At 32.3% G+C, this 24543-nt stretch overlaps 1 protein-coding gene across 7 annotated transcripts in view; it reads left to right on the top strand.

Moving 5' to 3' along the window:
• CtBP (C-terminal binding protein) overlaps window positions 1-24207 on the top strand; it is a 181936-nt gene extending 157729 nt beyond the window's left edge. For all 7 annotated transcript variants that reach the window (XM_085807541.1, XM_085807542.1, XM_085807544.1 and 4 more), the window contains 2 exons: window positions 7901-8032; window positions 20414-24207. In XM_085807541.1, coding sequence (XP_085663667.1) covers window positions 7901-8032; window positions 20414-20775 — 494 coding nt within the window. In that variant the 3' untranslated portion in view covers window positions 20776-24207. The remainder of the gene's footprint in view (window positions 1-7900; window positions 8033-20413) is intronic.
• Window positions 24208-24543: the final 336 nt, after the last annotated feature.

The following is a 24543-nucleotide window of genomic DNA, read 5'->3' as shown; positions in this document are numbered from 1 at the left end:
TACATGAACTGAGCCAAATGGTCACTAACTGATCTTGCCAACTTGTGATATCTCGCCAATTTATCAAGATAGTCATTTACTCAATATTAAATTTACTTGCACCTTTATACTTACGTTACCTGCAAAGCATCTCTTTAGATTTTCATATTATGGTGTACAAAGAAATACAATATCACCTATACTTTCATTAAAATTATGTGCATATATACAAAATTTGTAGCACTTTCTTTCCCAAAGACTGCATACATACCACTAAGAAAACTTAAGGGCAACGCTAAAACAATTTCAATAAATAACAAATCAAACACTATCCAAAACCATCTTAGGACTGTCCCAGGGTGACTGCAGCTTAGGTGAAAGTCCCTTCCGTGGAATCAGATTTCATAACCACACCTTGTCACTTTTGTTGAATTGGTGTCTTATAGCTCTTGTGTCATATTCGGCCTTCATATTGTCCGTCGCCAAGCTGGCTTGCTCTCATGCAAAGTTGTGCATCACTTCAAACTGCACTGGGAGATCTTGAATGTACTCCTCAGGCAATGTAGGTGCTTTGAGAGGCAACCAGACAAGAGATTACAAGCCAGACCAAAGGTCACAACTGAAGATGTGGGATAGAGCACAGGCAGTAGTCTCATAGATAGCACTGGAATAGGTTGGTTTTTTTTTTTTTATGTCGAGTAGCTTGCAATGTTTTTTAATTACAGCCAAGGTAAATTTTCTTCCTTGATCAGAATTTAACTGAAATGCTCTTCAAACCCGGAAATCCATTGTTGTACCATTACTTCTGCTGATGTGACAGCCTCTCCATCAGGAATAGGATATGCTTCAAGACAACTGGTGAAGTAATCAATGACAACGAGGATATATTCCTCGAGCTGTCAGGATGTTGAAGGCAATTTGTTCAAAAGTCTTTCCTACATACAAGCATTGCAGCTTCCCTCAGCCATTTCTTCAGTCCTTCCTGATGCACACAATCATCGTAACACTGGCACTGCTTTTGCATCATTACTCTAGTGGAAGGGCTCTCCAACTCTAAACAAAGTCTTGATTATTCAGAAGTAGCCTTCTGTTGGACTACTATGTAATTTTTTATGGTCGTCCGGGACTCAAAAGTATCAGCTGCCATCAAAATGACTTTTCATCACCCTATTCAAACTTCTGGTACAAGATGCCATTATGAATACTGATTGAGTATTGTTTTGTCTTGGTATATAGATTGACATGTCCTGCTAGGTAGGTTTCCTGTTTGAAAACTCCAAGTCAGTTATCGGTTTAATGTCGCCTGCTGGTCTTTCCTGACTTCATCACTCCATAAGTCTGAATCAGATGATGTTGAATTTGTAATTTAAAGTACAGATGGATTAAGCAGCTTCTAATTTGCTTTGACTGTGGACCAGTATTGGGAGGTTTCTGGGTAGGATCTCTTAGACAGGGTGTTGGCATTTCTGTATGATGATCCCTTCCGATGATGGATAGTGATGCCATATTTGTAGGGCATCTATATCAACGTGGATTCTTGAAATTTAATAGCCAGGTTAACGATGCATGATCGGAAGTTTCTGCCATAGGGTTAATGATGGAAATGATCTGCTGCTTTTAACAATGGCAAGCAGCTCTTTACTGGTGACATAGTAATTCCTCTTGGGTTTAGATGGACACTTATCTAGTTTGTTGTGACATGTTCTTGAATGTTTATTCAGACAACACAACATCAATACTCTCATTGCTCGCATATGTGTCAAGGATGAATGGTTTGTCAAGCTGGATATACATCAGGATTGTAGCACATGTTAAAGCTTCCTTCAGTTTGTTAAATGCATCCTATGTCCACAAGAACTTTTACTTTCTCTTTGTTGGCTTGTGGTCTTGCAGTGGAAGGAAAATCCTCCACAAATCTCTTAAAGTGGGTGCAAAGCTCTGAAAAACTTCTTAGCTCATGGACATTTTCAGGGTGTCTCCAATCTTTTAACTACCGAAACTTCTTCTGTATCTGTACACACACCTTTGGCAGAGATGACATGTCTGAGGTAAGTAGCTTCTTGTCTGAATAGTTTACATTTCATGCAACCTGAGATTAGCCTCCTAATATTTTCTAAATGCTCTTTAAAACTCTTCCGGGTGATGATATCATCCAGATATATCATGCAGGCTTTGTAAGAAAGACCTTTTTTCACAGGTTCCACAAGGTGTTCGAATGCTGATGGCCCATTACATAATTCAGACAGCATAACCTTGAACTGTACATAATTCATACAGTATCACCTTGAACTGCCAAAATCCTTGTCCGGTAGTAAATGTCATTTTCTTGGTCATCAGGGTGTACCCCCACCTGCCAATATCCACTCTGTAAATCAAGCATCAAAAACCATTTGCTTCCAGAATGCCATTAGAAAGAGGGTAGCTACTTTCTTCAAAACCTCATTCAACCGGCGATAGTCAGCGCAAAATCTAATTAAACCATCTTTCTTTCTGACCAGGACAATGGGAAAGGTGCAAGGACTTGGTAAAGGCTTGATAACATTGCTTTCTTCCATACTTATGTCAGAATATAAGTGGGAGAAAATAATCTTTAAATTCTTGAATGAGATGTTCAGCAGAAATCTACTCTCTCTGAAAACAGAGATTGACAGATAGTTTGGTCACTGAACACAGGTCACTGGAGAACATGCTGCAAACACTTCGTCGAGTGCTGAGGCTACTAGTACTCCTCATGGGGTGTTATCTTGGGATATTCCATATCATACCAGAAATTTCTGTTTTCAGCTTTGGATCCAGAAAGTAAGAGTTTGCTCTTGCTGGTGCTATGATATCATCTTGGGCTATCAGTTAGTGGATAGATTTTTAGGTCCTTCCTAAGTTCTAAGATAGTAATTAATTCTAAATAGGGTTATATCCTCAGAGACAGAATGAAGTTTTTTATTCATAAAGTCCATTGAATTCATTAAAGTCAAAGAAAAGATTACGTTTCTGTAGAAAATCTAATCCCAGTCTGCAGGGGTCTGGAATATTTGCTACATATGCCATGTGATGGTGTAGGTGGCACCTCTACACATGTTAAGGTTTAATTTTCCATAGGTGTCATTTTATCCCCAACACAGTCTGGACTGTAACACAGGTCAGTATCCAGATGAGTTTCCCATCGGATTGTTGAGCCAAATCTTTCTGGATGATAGTAATATTGGCTCCAGTACTGATGGCCATAATGCAATGAACTCCATTTCTTTTTACCATGATGAGAAATCCATTACTCCCACCCATTACCCACAGAGATCTGTAGTACTTTTAAAATGAAGCTTCTCAATATCTGGCAACCTCCACTTTGTGAAATTGTCGCTATTTTGTTTTGTGCATCCTTGCTGACAATCAGTCTTTTTTTTCTGTGCCCTGGGATGTTCTACAGTTTCTTCAATGTGGCCTTTAGCACCGCTTTCTCATCTCCTCTCAGAGAAGCAACAAGATGGCAGGCCTTACCTTTGGAATCCCACACATTTGTGTTCCACTGTAGAAAACTGAGTCTTATATACCTGCCGGGAGGTCTTTCCATCATAAGTAGACAGCTTTAGAGAGGGTTGAAAAGGCATGTGTAAAAATTTAAAACGCTGAAAATTGCTATGAATTTCTTTAGTAGAAACTCTGTCTTTAATTTGTTGTTTGATGGTAGTAACTTTTTCTCCAACTTTATTTTCAACTGTCTATTCTACTTTCCATAGCCTTGAATTTTTCTATTATGATGGTAATTTCTCTTTTTATTTTTTCGTCAACTGATTTGACGGTACCTTCCATCTTTTCATGAAGAGTTTCCATTTCGTCTATTCTTGGTCAGGTTTCATTTCTTTAATGGTTTCTTATCACCTTTCCTTTGAATGCTGCAAAGGCTTCTGCGAGCTGTCTTAGTTGCTCCTCCATCCCTTATGTCACTGATATTCAATATCGCTTCTGACACAAAAAATTGTTGCATACATGCCAGTTCATAATATATTGAATGCACAGAGAACTGAGGATAAATTGATAAAATTTATTTCACCAAAAGAAACACCTCTCCGTTCTGGAACTTTTCACAAAAATATTCATGCAGCTCTTCACAGTATCATAAAGAACAGTCAGTAATTACACTTCAAACTACTAAGAATATTGAACACAACATAATCCAAAGTGAAGCTTTCATGGATATCTCGTTGATTGCTTCATAGGATGGTGTTGTTTTAGTAGTGGGGTATAATATGAAAAAAAAGTGGAAAAGATGTTTCAGATTTCATGACATTTGCTATCCATTGAATGGAATGAAAGTGGTGAAAGACTTAGTGAAGGCTCACAGCTGTTTCTCATAACCAACGTAAATCTCTCCTCAGGAAACCTTGTTCTATAGTGCAGTCTGTGTAAATACTGGCTGTCATCAAGAAAGTTTTATACAGTTTATTTTACAGGTGGGGACAGCCATACAAACTTAAATGTCAGAGTGTCTGATAGCAGGTCTTAATTCAGAAATCTCAAAACTAATTCCCCTGGAGAGGCTTTGCTGAGTCTGTATGTCTGAAAACAGGATACAGCAGCTGTGATTTTTTTTTATTAATTACAGCAGAAAAGGAAGATGGATTAAAATTAAAAGTATGGTACTTCTTAAAACTTAGTCATGTTCTCATATGTAAACAGCAGCTTTGATGTTTAAAGCTACAAAACTAAAAGCTAATCTAAAGAGGTACAGTATAAAATCAGAAATCCAGACGTCCAGTATCCTGAACACCAGACCACTAATCTGATAAGTAAACAAATATAATTAAAATAAAACATATTTCCCTCCCTACTTATGAAGTCTAGCAAAGAGGAAAAAAAAAAAAATACTCAACAACAACAAACACATGTGCAGTAAATGCAGTTTTTCTCCCCACTCAGATTCCTGGCATGTCGCTTTCAAATACCTGCTGATGAGGGAGTCATGCCATGGCCAGTGACAGTGATTTGTTTGATATTATGTTGGGCAGGATCACAGTTTTGGTCCTTGAATGGTCTGACTTAACAATAAGAGAAAATCCAATGTTGCCATATTTATGTCATCTTACTAAATTTAAATTAACAATCTAAAATCTGGAAATTTCAGGAATTACAAAAGACCCAAATGTTCCAGATCTTATTTACCTTCTTGATTTCAAAATGTCTTTGCCACTTTGTACTTGAACTCATTTTCTGAGATCTTTAATGGTTTAGACCAGCGACCATCAACCCTTAGAACTTCAGGGACCACTAATATAAAACAATATTCAACTTTCCAATACACATTCTAATTTTTATTTGTTAATATAATTTTCAAAACATTTGGTGTTCAGCAGTATGCCTTTATGGAAATTCAGGCTGCAACCATTATTATGAGTAACAAATAAAATACAATTAACATCTCACTGATACACCTATTTCATTCACATTGAAAACTTATATGAAAAGTACAAAAATCATACCTTCCTGTACAGAAAGCAATATCAAGTATCTGTACATAAGCAATATCAATAAACTGAAAGTGTTAATGCCAATTCTTAACTGTTGTAAACATAATAATCATCGCTTACTCAGCAATGGAGCCATCAATTCAACAGTTGGACAAAGCAAAAACGGAAACTTCCAGTGATACAATTATGAACAAGAATGCAGATGGTTCTCATAAAAATCCATCAAGTTGCCTATTGACACGGAGAAAAACTGTGTTATTAATGACTACAATAGCATATGTTTGTAATTCAAAAGGAAAGAGAATTCCATTTCTGCTATTATTGAACTGCAACATATCCATGGATGCCAACTCTCACTTTCAAATGTCGCTTGATACACCTGCAAAAGTAGCTAAAAAGTCACTAAATTCAGAAGGAATTTCGCTAAACGTAGTAGCTAAACTTAAGTATAATCTATATTCCATAATAGGTTTTGTTACTCATCACTTTTTAAACTGAATCTTCACAAAAATATAAATAATGTCCCAATTTTTCTGCAGACTATCAAAACGTTTTCACGGACCACTGGTTTAGACAGATTTTAAAAGCCACATGTCTATTTTTTATTATTAGGAAAAGTATTGCTGAACACAGCAAGCCAAATGATATTTCCAGTGCAGCCTGCACATTAATTGTGTTTGTAATGGATTTGGATGGCTCATATCAAGTTCTATCTATTCTTTATTATACTTATTTGTAGTTATAAAAATTCTATAGAAAATATATGGAGTATTCTAGTCTTCAATTGGGGGGACAAGCATTTTACAAATTATTTGCAAACTGTGCTCTTGGAAGAATGTGAAGCTACTTCACCTGAAGATATTAAGAACGTCGGAAGAACAGTGCAAAAGTGCATGAAAACTGATGAAAGTCAAAGGAAACCACATAAATACGAATATCATTAAACTGGCTGACTAAAAGTGTAACAGTGTGAATACTGTCACACTTAGTAAATGTTGGTTATTTTATTGCTACATAGCTTGCTTCAACATTTTGGTTGAAATTTATGAATTCATGGCAGTTATAATAGTATTGGTGTCATTTCTAATAGTTACTATTTAGTAGCTGATTTGTGTAATACACTGCAGATGCTCAAAACTCCTGGCATTTTCTGTGCATTCTTTCTGGAAAAACACTTTTTTTTTAGCGGACTATTTGCAATATATTGCACTTCCCAGATTGTTCAAATCCGAGTTTTTATAGATTACCCAGAGGGAGCTGTTTTGATGATATGAGTACCAGAGGGAGCTGTTTTGATGATATGAGTACTGAGGCCGTAATTCTACTGGATGTGATATTTCAACTCTAGAATGTGTGGTGAAGGATTGTTTTAGAAGAAATAATACTATAAATTATTTCTAGGTACAAATTAACAGCAATGAAAACATATTGCAGTTTATACATTATTTATTCAAATCAGGTAATAGTTTGAGTGTCAAGTGAGTTTTCCCAATAATTAATAGACATAAAACTCAACAAATATGGTAAGTTTTTTCCCCTTAATTATTACTAAATCATTGTTATTGTGCACTGATAACTTCAAAGAACCAAAAAGAAAGAAACAAGTTTTTAAAAAGTGAAATTATATTTTCATAAATTAATTTGAAATTAAAAACTGTTTATATAAATTGCTTAGTATTCGGCAAAAATGATAATTAATATGGAAAAGTATAATGAAATGTTTAACAAATTAAATATATGTGAATATGATTTATAGATGCTCAAGACATGTATTATAACATTCATACACCCTTTAAGTAATTTTCACAACATGGCGTTTCAGGTGAGATTTAATCAGTTATTTTTTAACCTAGAGAAAGAGGGAAAAAAAAATAAGAGACAAAAAATATGGAAATCTAAATCTTCATCTTTTTTCCCATTTAGAGCTAGCTGCTATCCGCAAAGATCCTCCAAGTAGTTTTTTTTCTTAGATAAATGTTACAATATTGTTCAGATTTTTAATCAACATTCGTAATGAAAATGCAGTGTGATGCCAATAATCTAAATTATTTTAATTACTCCAGGTTGAATAAAAAAGAACTTTAGGGTTAACTATTGTTGCAGCAAATCATGGAAGTTAAGTAATGTGGCCACATGCAGTGACATGTAATAATCTGTGATAATCTAGTATAGTAGGCTAGGTAGAATAATAACTTTTAAAATAATTTTGCTAGCTTATTTATTTGCAAATGTTAGTTCCTGGTAATAGCTTAAGTGCACTTTTCCTGGCTGGTAGTGTAAAACAGTTTCTATAGTTTTGATAAACATTTGATGTATGTAGTATTAACTTCAGCATAAGTAGATTGTTGGCAGGGCTTGATACTCAGTAATCAGTTTTTGATTTTTAAGTAAAATTAAAGAACATTCTGTTTGGCTTAATTTTTCAGAGTGTAATGCAGATCTGTAAAATATCTTATTTCTAGGAGCATTTCTAGTTAATACTGCTCGTGGTGGTCTAGTTGATGAAAATGCCCTGGCTTCTGCTTTGAAAGATGGTCGAATCAGAGCAGCTGCCTTAGACGTCCATGAGAATGAGCCATATAACGCCTTAGCAGGTGAGTAGCATTTTAACAATCAGTATATATTTTTTTTCTATACTGGTTTCTTTGCATTGTTTTTCACACTTCCTTCTAGTAACTTCTATCAGAAAGTATCTTCTCTGCAATTCAGTATTAAATATCATGAATGTGTGTAAAAGATTTTTCCGTTTATTTTTAAAATCTGGTAAGATTAATGATAAATTAGGAGTGAATATATGCAGACAAGAATAAAATGCACGATAGATTTTATTGCAATTAATTTAATGCTTGAAGTATGTATATTCGCTTTGAGTGTGTGTAATAAATTAAGTGTTGGGATGTCTGATAATTTTAAAGGGAAGCCATTTAAAGAAATTCACTAGATGGTTTTTTTAGTTTGAAGGAATTCACTAGTAGTTTCTGTGCTAAGTTATGAACTGAGCATATTTTACGTTTTTCATTGCTAAGACAGTTTGCAATCAAATGGAAGATAAATATGGATTATAATAGTGATGAGTAAGCAAGTAAAATATTTTCCTCTGCCAAGTTAATGAGTTCCTTGCTCGGTAGAAGTTCATCGTAAGCCTATTTATCTAGATTTATGTATGTACTTATTGTGCCTTTAAATGTTTTTGTTCTTGTGTTTCTGTCTTATTTGAGACAGCTGCTGACAAATGATGTATTTCGATACTTATAATTTTGTCCCAAAATTAGTTCAAGACTAAATATGTGACGTAATTACTTATTGATCTTGGCGTCTATATAATGAAATACATGCAGTTTTCTAAAAATGACTTTTTAACAATAAAATCATCTTGCATTTCAAATTCAATTCTATTATTAAATACTGTGTAGGTTATTCTATATGTGTGAGTGAGATGTAGAATTTCAATAGCTTAATTATATGAAACTAAAATGTAACATAAACCTGTAATAATCACACTAATAAAATGCGTTTAATTTTGTTTGATTTGCTTGCATTGTAAAATTAATTCTCTGGGAAGGAGGAAAGTTTTTTTATTCCATAAAAATCTTGAAAATGTATGGAATATTAAAACTTATTTTTCGGCATTGTGTAATTAAAATTTTCTTAAAAGGTTTCCCATTTATGTAGATTGCCATTAAATCTGAAATATGTTGTATTATGTGTTTGAATGCTGTTCATCATTCAGCCTGAGCTCTATTTATAGCGATAGTCTACATAATGATTTAACCCTTTCTTTACATCATTGAGAATTTCACTGTGGTTCCCCCCCCTTTTTTAAATCCATCTGAAATTCCCTGCCTTTCCCAGGTGTGTTTTAAGAAAATTCCAGTCTATCCGTGTAATGCACATTGGCTGTGTTAAGAGATAAACTAATTATGGTACCACTTGAAAACACAAAAATTTGCCAATTACATATGACTTATAATATATAATCCCCCAAAGCATTACTACAGTCAAAAGTCGTTAATTCGGACACCCACAATCCAGAATGATCTATAATCCGGACCTCAAAGCTACGCTTATGCATGCTCGTTTAATGTATAACGGACGGTATAAGCTAAGCTAAAATTATCTAATTCAGTTAATGTTGCAGATTGCGTTGTTCCTTAATCTTCGAACTGGATCCGGCTTATTATTTTTTGCAGATTGTTAGAGCAATTTTATAAAAGTAAGCTTGAACTTTCGATTATGTCAAATAGAATTTCCGATATATATTTACTAATATGTAAAGGATCGACAAAGCGAAAGTATGTTTTGAAGTCCATTAAACAGAAAGTGGAATTGCTGCAAAAAATGGATAAAGGCATATCCTTTGATTATCTAATCATTCCGAAATATGTTGATCAATTTCACGCTGCTCTGCGGGGAGAGGGAAACGATGCGGCGCACAATGAATTGGAAGTGGATCTGTCAGCACTGTCCTTATCTTCAGGGCAGATGTTTTTATTTTATTTGGCTTATAATTCCTTACTAAATGTAGTATTTCATCCCGATGTACTCCGTCTTTGATATGATTTAAATCAAGTTCCTCGTCAGTATAATTCGCTTCCGATAGTGAAGAAAGTGACAGACAGGTCATTGAAAACGAAAAAATTTCAATCGACAAATTAGTCAGTATTCTCGATACATCAATTATAGGACTTGAACAGCGGAACTTTGTAACTAAACAAGAAATTATGTCTGTTTAATAGAATTAAAGAGAAAGTATTATGACATGAAAGGAAACAACTTAAACAACTTACATTGAAAGAAATGTTTAATAAAGTTAAATAAATAAATATTAAGCTTTTTCTTTGTGTAAATTTTGATACCCTTTAGATCATAATTGTTCTTTATTTCATAAATTACGGTTTCATATTTTTAATTTTATAATTTCTGCATGCCATCTTATCTAATTTAAACTGACGATCGATAATTCGAAGTCCCGACGAGTCCGGATTAACGACTTTTGACTGTATTATAACTATAATAAGAGTATTTTTCTGCACTGAAAATTGAGATTAGAATCTGTGCAATCTGGATTTAAAAATGTCTTTTTTTTTGGCTTACACTTTGCAGCTAAATAAAAGAAGAATCTATTTAATGATGTTTTTAAATAAATTCAAGTATTTTATATTTATTTAGTAGTATACATAAGCAAAAAATATGTACATTAAATTTCGTGATGGTATGTCATCATACTGCTAGAATTAATTTCAGGATTATGCCAGAGAAAATTTCCTGAAATTTGAAAGTATTATTTACTAATAAATAACGTAGAGAGACGCAGCAACATTAAAATTACGATAATTATTTAAAAATGGAATTAGAATAATCAACAATATTTTGGTGAATATAGTTACATTAAACTGTTAGCCTAGGTGACTGATTACTAAGGCATTTATTTTGAAAAGATTGAAAAGATTTTGCAGTAAAATCCTAGTAATACGCTATGGCCTTGGCACAATTTTGAAAATTGTAGCCAACACCAAAATGACCCATTTACTGCTCATCATAATATCCCCAAATTCCATGTATACCATACATGGAGGCTATTCTAACTTCCAGGATACCCTATACTAGGATTAAACCAATTTTATATGAGAGTACGTATTTTCCTTAGTTCAACATGCACTGCACATGTACACGGGAGTCTCTCGATACTCAAGGTTATTGGAAACTTGCTTTACCTTTCTAAAACACAATCTGATTGGAGCTGCAAAAATTGGCTCTAGCCAGCTGGCCGAATGATGCTTACGTGATACATAATTCTCCAAGAATGTGATCACTTCAACGTCAACGAAAAAAATCGCTTTTCGGGGGATATATATGGAATTCCCTGACTTTTCCAGATTTTGACTAAAATATTTAATTCCCTGAATTTTTTGGTCAATTTTCGAATTCCCTGATTTTTTCCGTTTTTCCAGGTAGCGTGGCAACCTTGGTTAGAGTGTTATTGACATGCATAATGTGCTTTTTCTTTAAAAAAAATAAATAATGGAAAAAAACAGGGGCATCCAAACTAGAGATATAGAATTGTAGAATGAAAAAAGGGCCAAATTGAACATGATTGTGAAATAACAGAAAAAGTTTTAAAAAGTAAGTGCCTTTGTAACAATTGATGAAAATTAAAACCATTCAGGGGACGATGTTCATTTAGGCAATACATGGTTAAAAAAAAACCTGTCAAATATGGCATGCACTGGTTGATTCCAGGGTTTTATACATGGAAAATGGAAATCTACACCTCCCAACAGTTACAGAGACCATTTCAGTTTGATAACAATGCAAGCACTATTGTAAATGTTTGGAACCATTATACAATTCTTTATGGAATTAGACTGTAGATAATTGGTATATGTGATACCAGCTATCTCCGTACTTACTAAGGAAGAAAATAACTATAGTCGGAATGATGAGAAAGAATAAGAGAAATTCCACCGGATTTTCGAACGAAGAAATGAGAAACATATTCTCCAATTTTTGGTTTCCAGAAAGAAACAGATTGTTTCTTATGCACCAAGAAAACAAAAGTGTTGTCCTTGTATCAAAAATGCACAACAATAATAAAATTGACAAAACCACTGAAGTACTAAAAAAGCGAGAGAGTATTTCACTTTATAATCTAAAGCTAAAGGAGCAGTGGATGTCGTAGATGAAATGGAAGCAGCATATTCTACAGCTAGAGTGTTGAAACGGTGGCCAATGGTGATTTTTTTCCTCGATTTTAAATGTTGCCACAATTAATGCATGAATAATCTTACTCAGTTTAGAAACAGGCTTTCTTTTCTCAAATCATTAGAACTGAAGTTAGTGGAAGATTACTCAAATCAATGGCAGCAGCAAATCATGCTCCCTTTGAAACTAGAAGAAGAAATAATTTCAGGAGATTGGAACATGAAACTACCATCTAAAGAAATGAAAAACATTTACAGAAGATTCACTGAGTGACCTAAAAACAAGGACAGAAAGACATGGTTTCTATGCGAGAAATGTAATACAGTAAAAGTCCACAAATCCGCAAAGCTTGGGACCAGAGGTTGTGCGTATTTCAGGATAGAAAAGATAAATTATAATATTCAGACTAAAAGTGCAAAATAAATAAGGCGTATTAGATACATTTAATTAAATTATTATTACATATATAAATTGATTATATTATTCATTGTACTATATATACACAGCATCAAAGTTTGCTAATTAAACCTCATGCTAAGATTTCTGATGTTAGAATGACTGATGCTGTAAAATTTCAGCAGCATTTCTTTCTTTTCTCCTTATATCATACACAATCGTCTTACGATTCCGTACGATTCTGCTATAAACCGAGGAGTAGCACCGGTCTCCATCCTTTGCACTTTTTGTGTTACCGTCAATGCAACGTGTTTACATTTTTCAACGTTGCAAGCAGTAAAATCATGAATTCGTTTCTTATCTGTAATTGTACTTAAAAAGCGCTGAAATTTAAAATATTCTTAATTTATCCACAAAATATCCGGATAAAAAAAAGGCAGCACTAAGTAATCTCATGAAATAACAAAGCTTAGAAAATACGTGAATCGTGAACTTGAAAAAAGAGTTGAGTGAATCGTCTGCTTTCTTACCTCGATGCAGATTAGAGGGGAAAAAACAGCTGATCTTTAGAATATGGTAACTATTAGTTTGGCGACATTTTGGAGGCGATAAAGGTTACTACCTGGGACTTTGGTAATAATGTGAGCAGTACTCAGTTCCGATTACGCATTATTTTGTGTGAGGGAAATGAGAGATCATGGGATATGTCATGTGATATTAATGGACGAATTACGGTTCTTTAATCGGAAAAGGGGGGAAATCGGGAAAAAATCTGGAAATTTTGTATTTGGCTTTATTCTGTGTTGTGTGAAACAGTGTTCGTTAATTTTTGGATCCCATGGCCCTAACTAAAGTGAATTCGAAATGGGTATTTAGTGGGATTGAAAGGGGTAGTAATAAGTGTTTCTTTAAGGTTGTGTGAGATAGAAGTAAAGATGTTTTATTAAGTTATTTATTTTACGTGGTACCTTGGTGTAAACTATAAGTATGATTTTAAAGATCCTGAAACAGAAATAAGAAAAGTTTTCGGACACATAATCAAGATTCTGAAGAAGAATAGGTAAGTTAGTATTTTTAATTATTTGGGGATATTATTTTTATGCATTGTTCTAAATGTAAGGTGGAAGTAAAGTAATTTGCGTAAACGTGCATGGAAATAATTTAAATATTTGACACTAAGTATTTGTAACCATTTGTAATGTTTGCGGTATGAATTAGTTAGTGACGTTTGTAATATAATAGATAATGTAGAGGTAAAAGTTTTTGGATATTTTATTTATTTTATACGGGGAAATGTTCATATTTGGAAAGGGTATATACTTTTTCGGTATTAGGTAATTTCATATATGTTCTTTTTAAGAGGTTTAAAGATTCAGAAAATTGTCATGCATTTTTGTGAATTTTTTCTAATTTATGAGAAAAAAGGAGTGTACATGGATATGGTGAAGGGTGTGCCAATGCCATTTTCGTGCAATTCTGGGATGTTTTTTTAAGTAAAAATAAGTCGACGTGTACATGGTTTAGTGATATTTTAATTAAATGATAGTTATTTTGTGAATTTTATGTTTGTAGGAATTTGGTATACGTTTAAGTTGAAGTAAACGTGCATGGAAATAATTTAAATATTTGACACTAAGTAATTGTAATGCTTGCGGTATGAATTCGTTGGTGACGTGTATAATATAATAGATGATTTAGAGGTAAAAGTTTTTGGATATTTTATTTATTTTATATGTGGAAATGTTCATATTTGGAAAGGGTATATACTTTTTCGCGATCAGGTAATTTCATATATGTTCTTTTTACCGGGTTTAAAGATTCGGAAAATTGTCATGTATTTACGTGAAATTTTTCTAATTTATGAGAAAAAAGCAGTGTACATGGATATCGTGAAGAGTGTGCGCAATGCCATTTTTGTGTAATTCTAGGATGTTTTTTTAAGTAAAAATTAATCGGGGTGTATATGGTTTATGTGTATGTGTTATTTTGAAAAACGCGTAAGGAGTATGGCATTGTGCACTTTTTCCCAATTTTGCAGTGAATATTTGTCATGATTAAGCAGTTTTGTTAGATAAAATTTCTAGCATAAGTGTAATTCGGCTAGTAGATTGTTGGAAGAAGTGTTCAGTAGATAAAAAGAAAAGAAACATGTCTTTACTTCGTGAAGACAAAATGGCGGCGGGGGGGGGGAAAATAGAGGGTTGCTGTAGGAGAGTTGGTCGCCGAGTTTTCGCCAAAAAAACGCCAAGTTACCATAATGTAAAGATCAACCGAAAAAACTTTTATCATGATGTCAATAATTTGGTATTTCCATTATAACTCATTATTATTCAGTAATTATGACATCATTATTCAAGTATTTTTTCTTTGATATTTCGTATTCAGTCTTGCGGTTTCCGAAACCTATAAACTGAATGTTTATATTGTGAGAGGCAATGCAGATTTCAGGTCGGTGGATTTTCGGTATTTGACTCTATCAGTATTTGTATGGAGCATATGTGTTCAATCTGACAGGAATGTGCAAAATAATTGTAAGTTAAGTACTACATTTGTTATTATATATTTCTTAAAATATTCTAAAGTGTATTGTGTTTTATCTTAATCCATATTTATATCATTAATGCAATTTAAAACGTGTTAATTGCTTTCGGGTATGACATACCCAACATGCCTTCTCGTGTTCATGGGTTAAAACTACCATAGTAACCAGAAATGAGGTTTTATCACCAAAATTGAACAGAATTTGTCGCTAATCAAAGGAGCACCCAGTTCTACACTAGAGCTAAAATAATATCAGAATAACAATTGGAGGAGTAAGCTCCTAAAACCTGTAACACAAGAGCAGTAAAATTCTGAAATAATAAAATATGTTTATATATTTCTGTAGCTAAGCCTAAAATATTGAGACTATAGTATGACTATGAGACATATGCAATGAATTTAAACCTGAGTAAAAATAATTAGAAAAACTTATATTGTTGAAGTAAAAATGAATAATTTGCAACAGAACATCTAATTACCTGGTCTTTGAATGCTAAAACCGTCAGTCTGTCTTTAAGTGAAATATAATTGCTGGAAGATGAATCCCAAAATGATCTCAGTTTCAGCTCAAGAGGAAAATTAATTCACTTCATTTCGATGAAAGGAAAAAGTTGTAGTCTTTAAGTTCAACAAATGGACTGAGTTGTAGTGCTTAAATAATTTTTAAAAATCATTATTTAATCACTGTTCAACATTGTAAAGCTTCAAAAAAATTTTTTTTGAAAGAATAATAAATTTTTACATATTTTGGAGTCTATATAAATTTAAAAATTAAACGGTAGTGAGGGCTGTTTCAAATTAATTTTGAACAAACTTAGAGAATGTAAAACAATTCTTAATTTCAACAAAATTTAGAACATATTTCATCAGTCTAATCTAAATTGTAATTACTGTTAAAATTTGACAAGATGCAATTTAAAAGGTGCTGTTTTTCATAATAAGCTGTGAAAGTAATGTTTAGATTGACAATTGTATTTTAGCCATCTTTTTTATGAAGTTGTAAGTTTTGTCATTTTTTAGTATTTTGATTAATATACTAAGCTCTTTTGCAAAATCATTGCTATTATTGCAAGTATTTTTATTCTTTTTGTTTAATTAATAAGAATGTGAGCAATAATTTTTCTAGAGCTGTTAGAATTCCAATTAATTTGTTTAATTTTTTGAATTTGAAATGTCTTTTATCAAATAGAGTAAATTTGTGGGTCAAGATAGTCTGCTTGGTTTCTTTGTTAGTTTTATTAAGCTTCAGGCATTTGGGATAAATATCTTGCTTTTCAATTTCATTGTAATTATTAACGGCAATGATGCGATCAGTGTATTTCTACTTAAATCAAAAAAGTTCTGGTTTATGGTAATAATTGATAAAATTATATTCCTAAACGAAGAGGAAGTGGCTGCAGATGACAGTAGAATAGTTGGTTCCCATGGGAATACCATTAATTTGTAGAATTTAATATTTAGTAAAATTGTTAAAAAGTGTACAGCCCCATTTATCAAAATTAAGTTTTTAATGCTAGTAAATAGGTGATTGAAGTTAAATTATTGTTGATTTCATTAAGTGGCAAGGTGGTATACAAGTTTTCAAAATCTTAGCAATTAACACTGAAAAGCAATGTTAGCATTGTCTTTTTGATTATCACTGATGATCTAATTGTTATGTATTTCAATATTAGTTTGCTTCTGGACCACAGTATAAGCTTTTTTGAGAATTTTGCTGAAATTGATAATGCTTTTAATTTTTTTGTTAAAAGTTTCAAGTTTATAACAAAATGAATTTTTTTGGCTTTAAGAGATATGGTAAGTAATCTTATTATTAAGCTCATTGCTAATAATATTTTGATAGAACTTCTTACAAATAATGCAGAATTGTAGTTTTGTCAATAGTGGTAATAATAAATTGAGTTTTAAGTTCTTGAGTGAAGTTCCTTGTAATTAGACTTGATGTTATTTTTATTATTGAAATGCAGTGTAGTAATATTGATTTTAATGTCATTCTAAACATGATGTTTCTATAAAATACATTAATAACTTTTAAATTAATAAAAAATATAAGGAAGAAGGTATAAGATTTCTGGTAATAATGTGCTTTTGTGATGCTGATCAATGTATTTTTCCAAATTTGATTCATGGCAGAAGCAAATGTGGTTCTGTGTTATGGTTTGTAATGATACTACTTAATTTTTTGTTGTAGTTGAAGCAGATTTTGATGTTTGAATTTTGAAAATTTTTTGAGTAATGTGTTAAATTCAATAAAGATGTATAAAATCAATTTTACAGTAGTTAAACTGTAACTGTCATTAGTTTTATGTTTAGGGATTAGCCAGGTCAGAGCAAGGGCAAATTTTATAGTCAGGGAGGAGTTATTTAAAAAAATTTTCATTTTTCTTATTTTTGAATTTGTTGGATTACTTCTACTTTACATGTTTTTGGGCTCAGTCCACTAAAATTTTAAAAAATGTTTATTATATTTTTAAGCTTTTGGGCTTGTTTATGAAATATGCATTTATTTTTTAACCTGGCCTATGCTTTCAAAATTTGCTTATTTTTTTTTCAAGCACTGGATTATAATTTTTGCATTGTTGAACATGATATACACATTTTTTTTTTTTGTAGAAATTCAACTGTTTTAAATTTATTTCTTTTTATGCTTCAATTTTTGCACTGTTTATTTAAGCCTGTAGGAATTGGGTTGATAAAAGCACAGATTACTTTGCTTTTAAAATTTGTGGATTGGTCTATTTTGTTTACTTACTACTTTTGTTGCACCAGGCCTCTGATGACGATGTAGTGAAAGATGTAAAATCATTTTTGGTTTTGACATATTTGCTTTCCTACAATTTCTTGAGGTTTGCCGCTGTACTTCGTACTTTTGTTTTTTTTATTTTTTAGATGTGGTTTATTCCAAACAATATTGGATGGACTTTAAAAATGTTTTTTTTAATATTATTTTGCATTTATTTCAATCACTATCACTGCACAACTAGATTTCCCAGCTGCTGGCATCTTTTCCCTGCAACCAACTTTCAGCTATCTGGAGATATGCTGCTCAAATGACTAGTGTTCATAATAGAGGTCAGTTGGATGTTTGTTAACCTGAATCTCGCTGGCGACTTGTTCCTTTTCACAAGTAAGAAAAGTTGTTCTCAGTGACTGTATAAGGTATTTCTCCCACCTTCTTGGCATGCCTTCGTGGTGTGGTGGTCTGCACACTGGGCTGGTATTCCAGAGGTCCATGGTTCACTTCCCAGCGAAGGCGTTTGCTAATTTTTCATCTTGACTTCTTCCAAAAAATACCTAATGTCTCTACAACTGCTAGCAAATGTAGAAGTTGCATACAATGCAAATACATTTCAGGGATACTCACTTCACTGTCTCTTTGCTTTAGAGTTGAGTTGTACTCAATTTAAGAGTCAGTATCCCATAGGTTGTATGTGTGTTTTGATATTTGGTATAATTCCATTTTTAATTGATATATCATAATTATACTTTTTAGTTATTTTTTCAGGGTGCTTAAAAATGAGTGAAGGTCATGACTTTGACATAACTGGTTTACTGTATACAAAATCATTCCCATTTCTACTAGTATTAAAAACAAAGTTATACTCATCTGAATGCCTGTTTAATTTCTCCCACTTGGCTAATAGGAAGTGGGAAGTGAGACATAAAGGGAGTAGAAAGTAGTTGCTTTGGAGCAAAATAAAAGGTGTCACTGGTGTCTCGCAGTCAGAGAATTCCAGTCAAAAAGAGTAAACCTTGTAGTGCAGCAATCTTGGTGGGTGAACTATTTTTGATTTGAGAAATGCTTGAAATATGCAAGATTAAAAATTAGCCATGAAGTTTCTTGTTTAAAAAGCTTTTTTAAAGTTCATTTCTTGAAATTGTAATGACACCTGCTATTCATGAATATTGCTTGAAGGGCAGCACAATAAGTGAAAGATTCATCACTAGTTTAGTCATAACAGAAAGTTTATTTCGCATAGGTGAAGATGGATGAATTCTCTTATGTATTTGACCAAACAAACTAATTGAAAACTAATTCATGTAGATTGTAATGTGCTACTTATAAAACAGATAGTTTGACCAGTATTTTATTGACTATTAAATATTTACCACGATTTAAAAAAAAAAAAAATTCAGTTCAGAAATGACTTAGGTATTGAAGCACATTTAAATGTAAGAGTTCTTTCATCACCATGTGATAAATTATATGACGGAAAATAAAACATCTGTGAGGAAGCTTTTGATTTCAATTTTTAATGTACTTAGCATTTTACCTCCCAGAAATTATTACAGTCAAAAGTCGTTAATCTGGACTCATCGGGACTTTGGCGATTCCGAATTATCGATTTTTCCGAATTATAGATCATCAGTTTAAATCTCGTAAGATGGCATGCAGAAATTCTAAAATTAAAAATATGAAACCGGAATTTATGAAATAAATAACAATTATGATCAAAATCAAAATTTACAAAAAAAAAGCTTAATATTTATTTGTTTACTTTATTAAACATTTCTTTCAATGTAAGTTGCTTCGTTTTATGTGATAATACTTTCTCTTTAATTCTATAAACAGACATAATTTCTTGTTCAGTTACAAAGTTCTGCTGTTCAAGTCCCCTAATTGCTGTGCCGAGAATACCAACTAACTTGTCAATCGAAATTTTTTCGTTTTCACTAACCTCTCTGTCACCTTCTTCATGTCTTTATCCATTTTTTGCAGCAATTCCACTTTTTGTTTGATGGACATCAAAACATACTTTCGTTTTGTAGATCCTTTGGGAGTTCCAGCATCGGAAATTCTATTTGACATAATCGAAAGTTCAAGTTTACTTTTATAACATTGCTCTTAAAGTCTGCAAAAAATAATAAGCCGCATCCAATTCGAAGATTAAGGAACAATGCAATCATCAACATTAACTGAAATAGATAATTAGATAATTTTAGCTTATACCGTCCGTTAAACATTAAACATGCACGCAAAAATGTATTCTGCCTATGGGCAGTCGTAAAGGTCTTACACGCACGCGTAAACGCCTATGCGCATGTGTCAACTCGGCGCATGCGCAGAAAGTTTTTAGCTTTGAGGTCCGGATTATGGGTGTCCGAATTAACGACTTTTGACTGTAATAGTTATAATCATGCATTTTGTTATAATTTTTGTGTGTATATATATATATTACTGAATTTATGTTTAAAAGAACTGAATAATTAGTGTTAAGAGGAGTTAATCTGTGAAAAGTGTTTCTTCCATTAGTTAAAATAAAGTATTTTCAAAGCAAGGGAAAATTACCTTTTTAATAAATTATGTGATTAACTTTTCATATCTTTCCTTTCAGGTCCATTGAAAGATGCACCTAACCTCATTTGTACTCCACATGCAGCATGGTATAGTGATGCCAGTTCCACTGAGTTGCGTGAAATGGCTGCAAGTGAAATTAGAAGAGCTATAGTAGGCCGTATACCAGACTCACTTCGAAATTGTGTTAACAAAGAGTACTTTGTGAATAGTGGATATGGTGAAAGCATTAACGGAGCTAGCGGGTACAATTATAATCCAATGGGGGTTCCTCATTCCACCACTTTAGAACCCTTATCGACGTCACCAGCCATCCCCACACCCCATTCACAGCCCCACTCTACTCTTCAAGATACTCCTAATCATATGGCTCCAAAACCTGAGAGCTCAGAAGTTCATTAGCTCTTCTGCCTCCTTTTGCCGTGCCATGAAATTGCATCCCACCTATTTCTGTGCAGCAAGTCAGGGCTATTTTACTAAGACAGCTTTAACAGTCCTTTGCAGGTTGTTAAATCAGCTCCATTCATGTAGTCTGTTTGGAGAAGCATTATTTTATCAGCCATCCAGTAATGTGATTTAACAGAACTTGACCCTTAGGGAATGAATGCCTTCTCCCTCAACTGATGCTGAGCATTTTTATAATAGATTTGTAAAAAAATAAATAAAGTAAAAATGAATAAAAAATTAGCATTTATGACATGGTGTTGATTCTTCAAAAAAAAAAAAAAATAAGAAAAAGACAAAAAAATGAAAGGTGGGTATCATGCATTGTAGTCCGGCCACATCTCTATTCATTGTCAGTCATCTTGTGGAAGTAATGCAAGATTGTATTGTGCAAGATGATATACTAAATCAAAGAACACATTTTCAATCCACTTAGTCAAAATACTCTTACATCAGGTTGGAACTTTCAAGTTACTATCATATGGGTAGTCTTCACATAAAATGACTCATGAGAGATGTATACATATATATACATAAATATATATATGATTTTGTTACTGTGTGAAGAAACCTTTATAGTGTAATGGAGAAGAAAGTTGTATAATTATTCTGCCCATCACTACAGCCTTATTATATCAGGGAAACAAGTGCAGAAGATTTCATCTTTCTTCTCCCATCAGCAAGCTTCATAAAAATATGCAAAACCAGCTAGCGTAAACCTCTTAAATTACATTGAAACTGTAAAATATATTATGAATTTCATCATGTCTCAGGCAGTACTTGTTTTAACAAGCAAGAAAATGCAACATAATTATGCATCACATGACTAATAGCCTCTCAAAGTTTTCTGTGTTATATTTTGTAGAAAATCTGTTTAGATAGGCCATTAACCAAAAGGTTTTGTCCCTGTCTTCAGTTGTGTATCTTCCAGTTTACAGCTAACTGTGTTTAATGTTGATCTTCTGCCCATTTTCATCAGCTCTCAACATATCGTAGTGGAATCATTCCAGTCATCATAGATTTATGAAGCTAAGCCTTAGAAGCTTAGGTCATGCTTTATTTTTTATTTCCTTTTGTGGGTTTTGAAATGTGTGTGATGTGCCTCCCCTGTTTAGTACTTTATGCTCATACATGTTACAGGTGGTGCCAAAGTAATCAGCAATACAAACTTGCAAGATAAAAGTAATATGCATAATAATGTATTTCTCTGTCAGTTTAAATATTGCTTTAAGAAAAATGCTTTACAGATTGAGGATTTGGTTCCAATACTGAACATTCAGTAAATGTTGTGTCTGTATCTTTGTATGTATAAAGATTCGTGCATACCTGTATGTTTACATGAAGATATTTAGTAATTTTATTGTCTTGATATGTTGGCATCATTATAAGTAGAAGCTTGCAATAATGAAATTGAAACTTTTCCATCTGTGATATCTTTGCATCTTAACCTCAATCTGTCTTCAGTATTTTTTACCTACCTACCTAACTAATGAACGATTTTATTATGTAGGAAATTGTCAACACCATTAATGTTATTTTACTTCTCAGTGAACGGTTGATTATCAATAAACAGCTGACTCTTAGCTGGACAAATTTTTGGCACCCCTGTTTGATACTTTATTCTATAGTTGTTTCTGGGTTGTGATTTTTGCATTGTAAAATTATAATTTTTTTTGACCTTTTGTGTTCATTATAAATAATAGCAACTATTACTTATTTTTTTTATAAAATCAAATTTTAAAAATTTACAAATCTTGTGTGTGAATTACTTTCTTTACTAATACTGATTTGAAATTTTGATTTTGTTATTATTTTCTCCAAATCATTCACTGATGTACTCGAGACCTTCTAAGAAGTGCTTTTGTTAAATGAAGCTGATTTTGCATCATCAGTTCTATAAAGAAAGTTAATTGTTTGCAATATGTTTTGTGGTGTTTCATTGTGGCAGAGGTCATTTTATGTTAAAATACTCACACACTCAGAACTTCATTATAGTTTGTTGTGCTGTCTTTTGCAGTGTCCATGTGTAGTGTTTTTGGAGATTTACATTTTTTCATGTAATTTATGATTTATTTTGTATCTGACTGAAGATAAGAATTCTGCATATTTATGTTTAGGCTATGCTCACTTTATTTGTACATTTTACTTTGATGAATATGGAAAAAATATCAACTCTTTCTTTTTAAATGTTGAAAGAATGAATAATGAAAATAACTTAGGATTTTTCAATTTTAATGCATACATTTCCTGTTGTTTTAATTTTCCTTAAAGATTTTTTAAAAAACTTTTGGAATTTAGTATGTTCCATTAAACTTATTACATTGTGAGCAAAAGGGAAGATATTTTGTTTGTATATTCCTGTTACTTGTATGATTGTTTAAATTATTTTAGTAATCTAATGTAATTTCACTGAACTGTGTGAAAAAAAATGCAATATTAAATACTGATCTTTATTTGACAATGCAATAATTGCAGCACAGGATATTAATAATGTGTTGCTTATATTCACTATATGTACCTTGTGTTACTAAATTTGTAAAATTTCAGTTTTAATGCTTAATTTCAGTTGCTAATTTAATGTGTTAATTTGCTTGGTATGTTGTTCCTTGAGTTGTTACAATATTCCATTTTGTATTATGCAGTACTGTATGTACAAACTCTTCTATGCAAACCATATTCAGTGCATTTTTTACTGTATTTAACAAGTGAAGGTGATATGTTAAAACTGTATAGTTTGCTTTGCTTTTGAGTGCTATTCAGATTATTATTATGTTATTGTTTGGCTAAGCAAGCATCTTGCTTTGTAATTTATGCATGCCCTTTTTATGCATGTAAAAATTGATGAAAATGATACTAATCAAAACTAAAAATGACTACTTATCAAAAAAATTTTTTTTTTTTTTTTTTTTTTTTTTTTTTTTTTTTTTTTTTTTTGTTAAAACTGACATTTGCTATAGGTCTTGACTTTTCAGTGCTCAATTGTTTAGATAATGCTCCAGTTTTTTTTAAACACTCATTGACTTAGTTGACATTGACAAAACTGTTTTACATTGTAGTCTCTGTGTTGTCTAGCTATTTTGACTAAAGCTTGTGAGTACATATATTTTTTGTAATACTTCATGATTGTCTTCTGTGTACTAATTGTCTCAGGTTATGGACATAAAACAAAGGCTGCTTACCTTCTACCCCATCTTTGTTTTGTAAGGGCATTTAAATCATCTGCCCCTTGTACAAAGTCAAACTGAAAAATTTTAGTTTGTGCAGTCATGTAGTTTCAGTGGCCTGTAGTTTTCCATCTTTATTCTTGTCATGTTTATCTGCCATGTGTGTGTGTGTGTGAATCAAATCATTTCATGGGTGGCAGTGATAATAAATGACAGTTTTCATTTCTATATGTCTGCTCTGTTGCCTCTTATGAACATTTGTTTCATCTTGACACACAATTTATTGAAAACTTTGACTAATTAAAGCTGTTTTGATGAAAATAAATTTTAGAATTGATTTTCCTTTTAAACTCTTACATACAGATTAAAGTATTACTTCTCATGTTACATTATTATTTATCTTCAGGTTTGTTTGACATAGATATAAATATTAATTTCTTGGAAGTTTTTAGATTTCTTAAGTTAATCCTCTGCTTGTAGTTATTCTAGCTGAAAAGTATAAAATGTCACTAAGTACAAAAATAGAAACCGCTGTGTGTTGTTTTTCCGCAGAAGTATTTTA

The sequence above is a fragment of the Stegodyphus dumicola genome, chromosome X1, assembly GCF_044657685.1.
Source record: "Stegodyphus dumicola isolate Sdum_Otavi_A_Nest chromosome X1, ASM4465768v1".
NCBI lineage: Eukaryota > Metazoa > Arthropoda > Arachnida > Araneae > Eresidae > Stegodyphus > Stegodyphus dumicola.
Note: the sequence above shows the minus strand (reverse complement) of the source record. Positions and strands in the feature narration are given on the sequence as shown.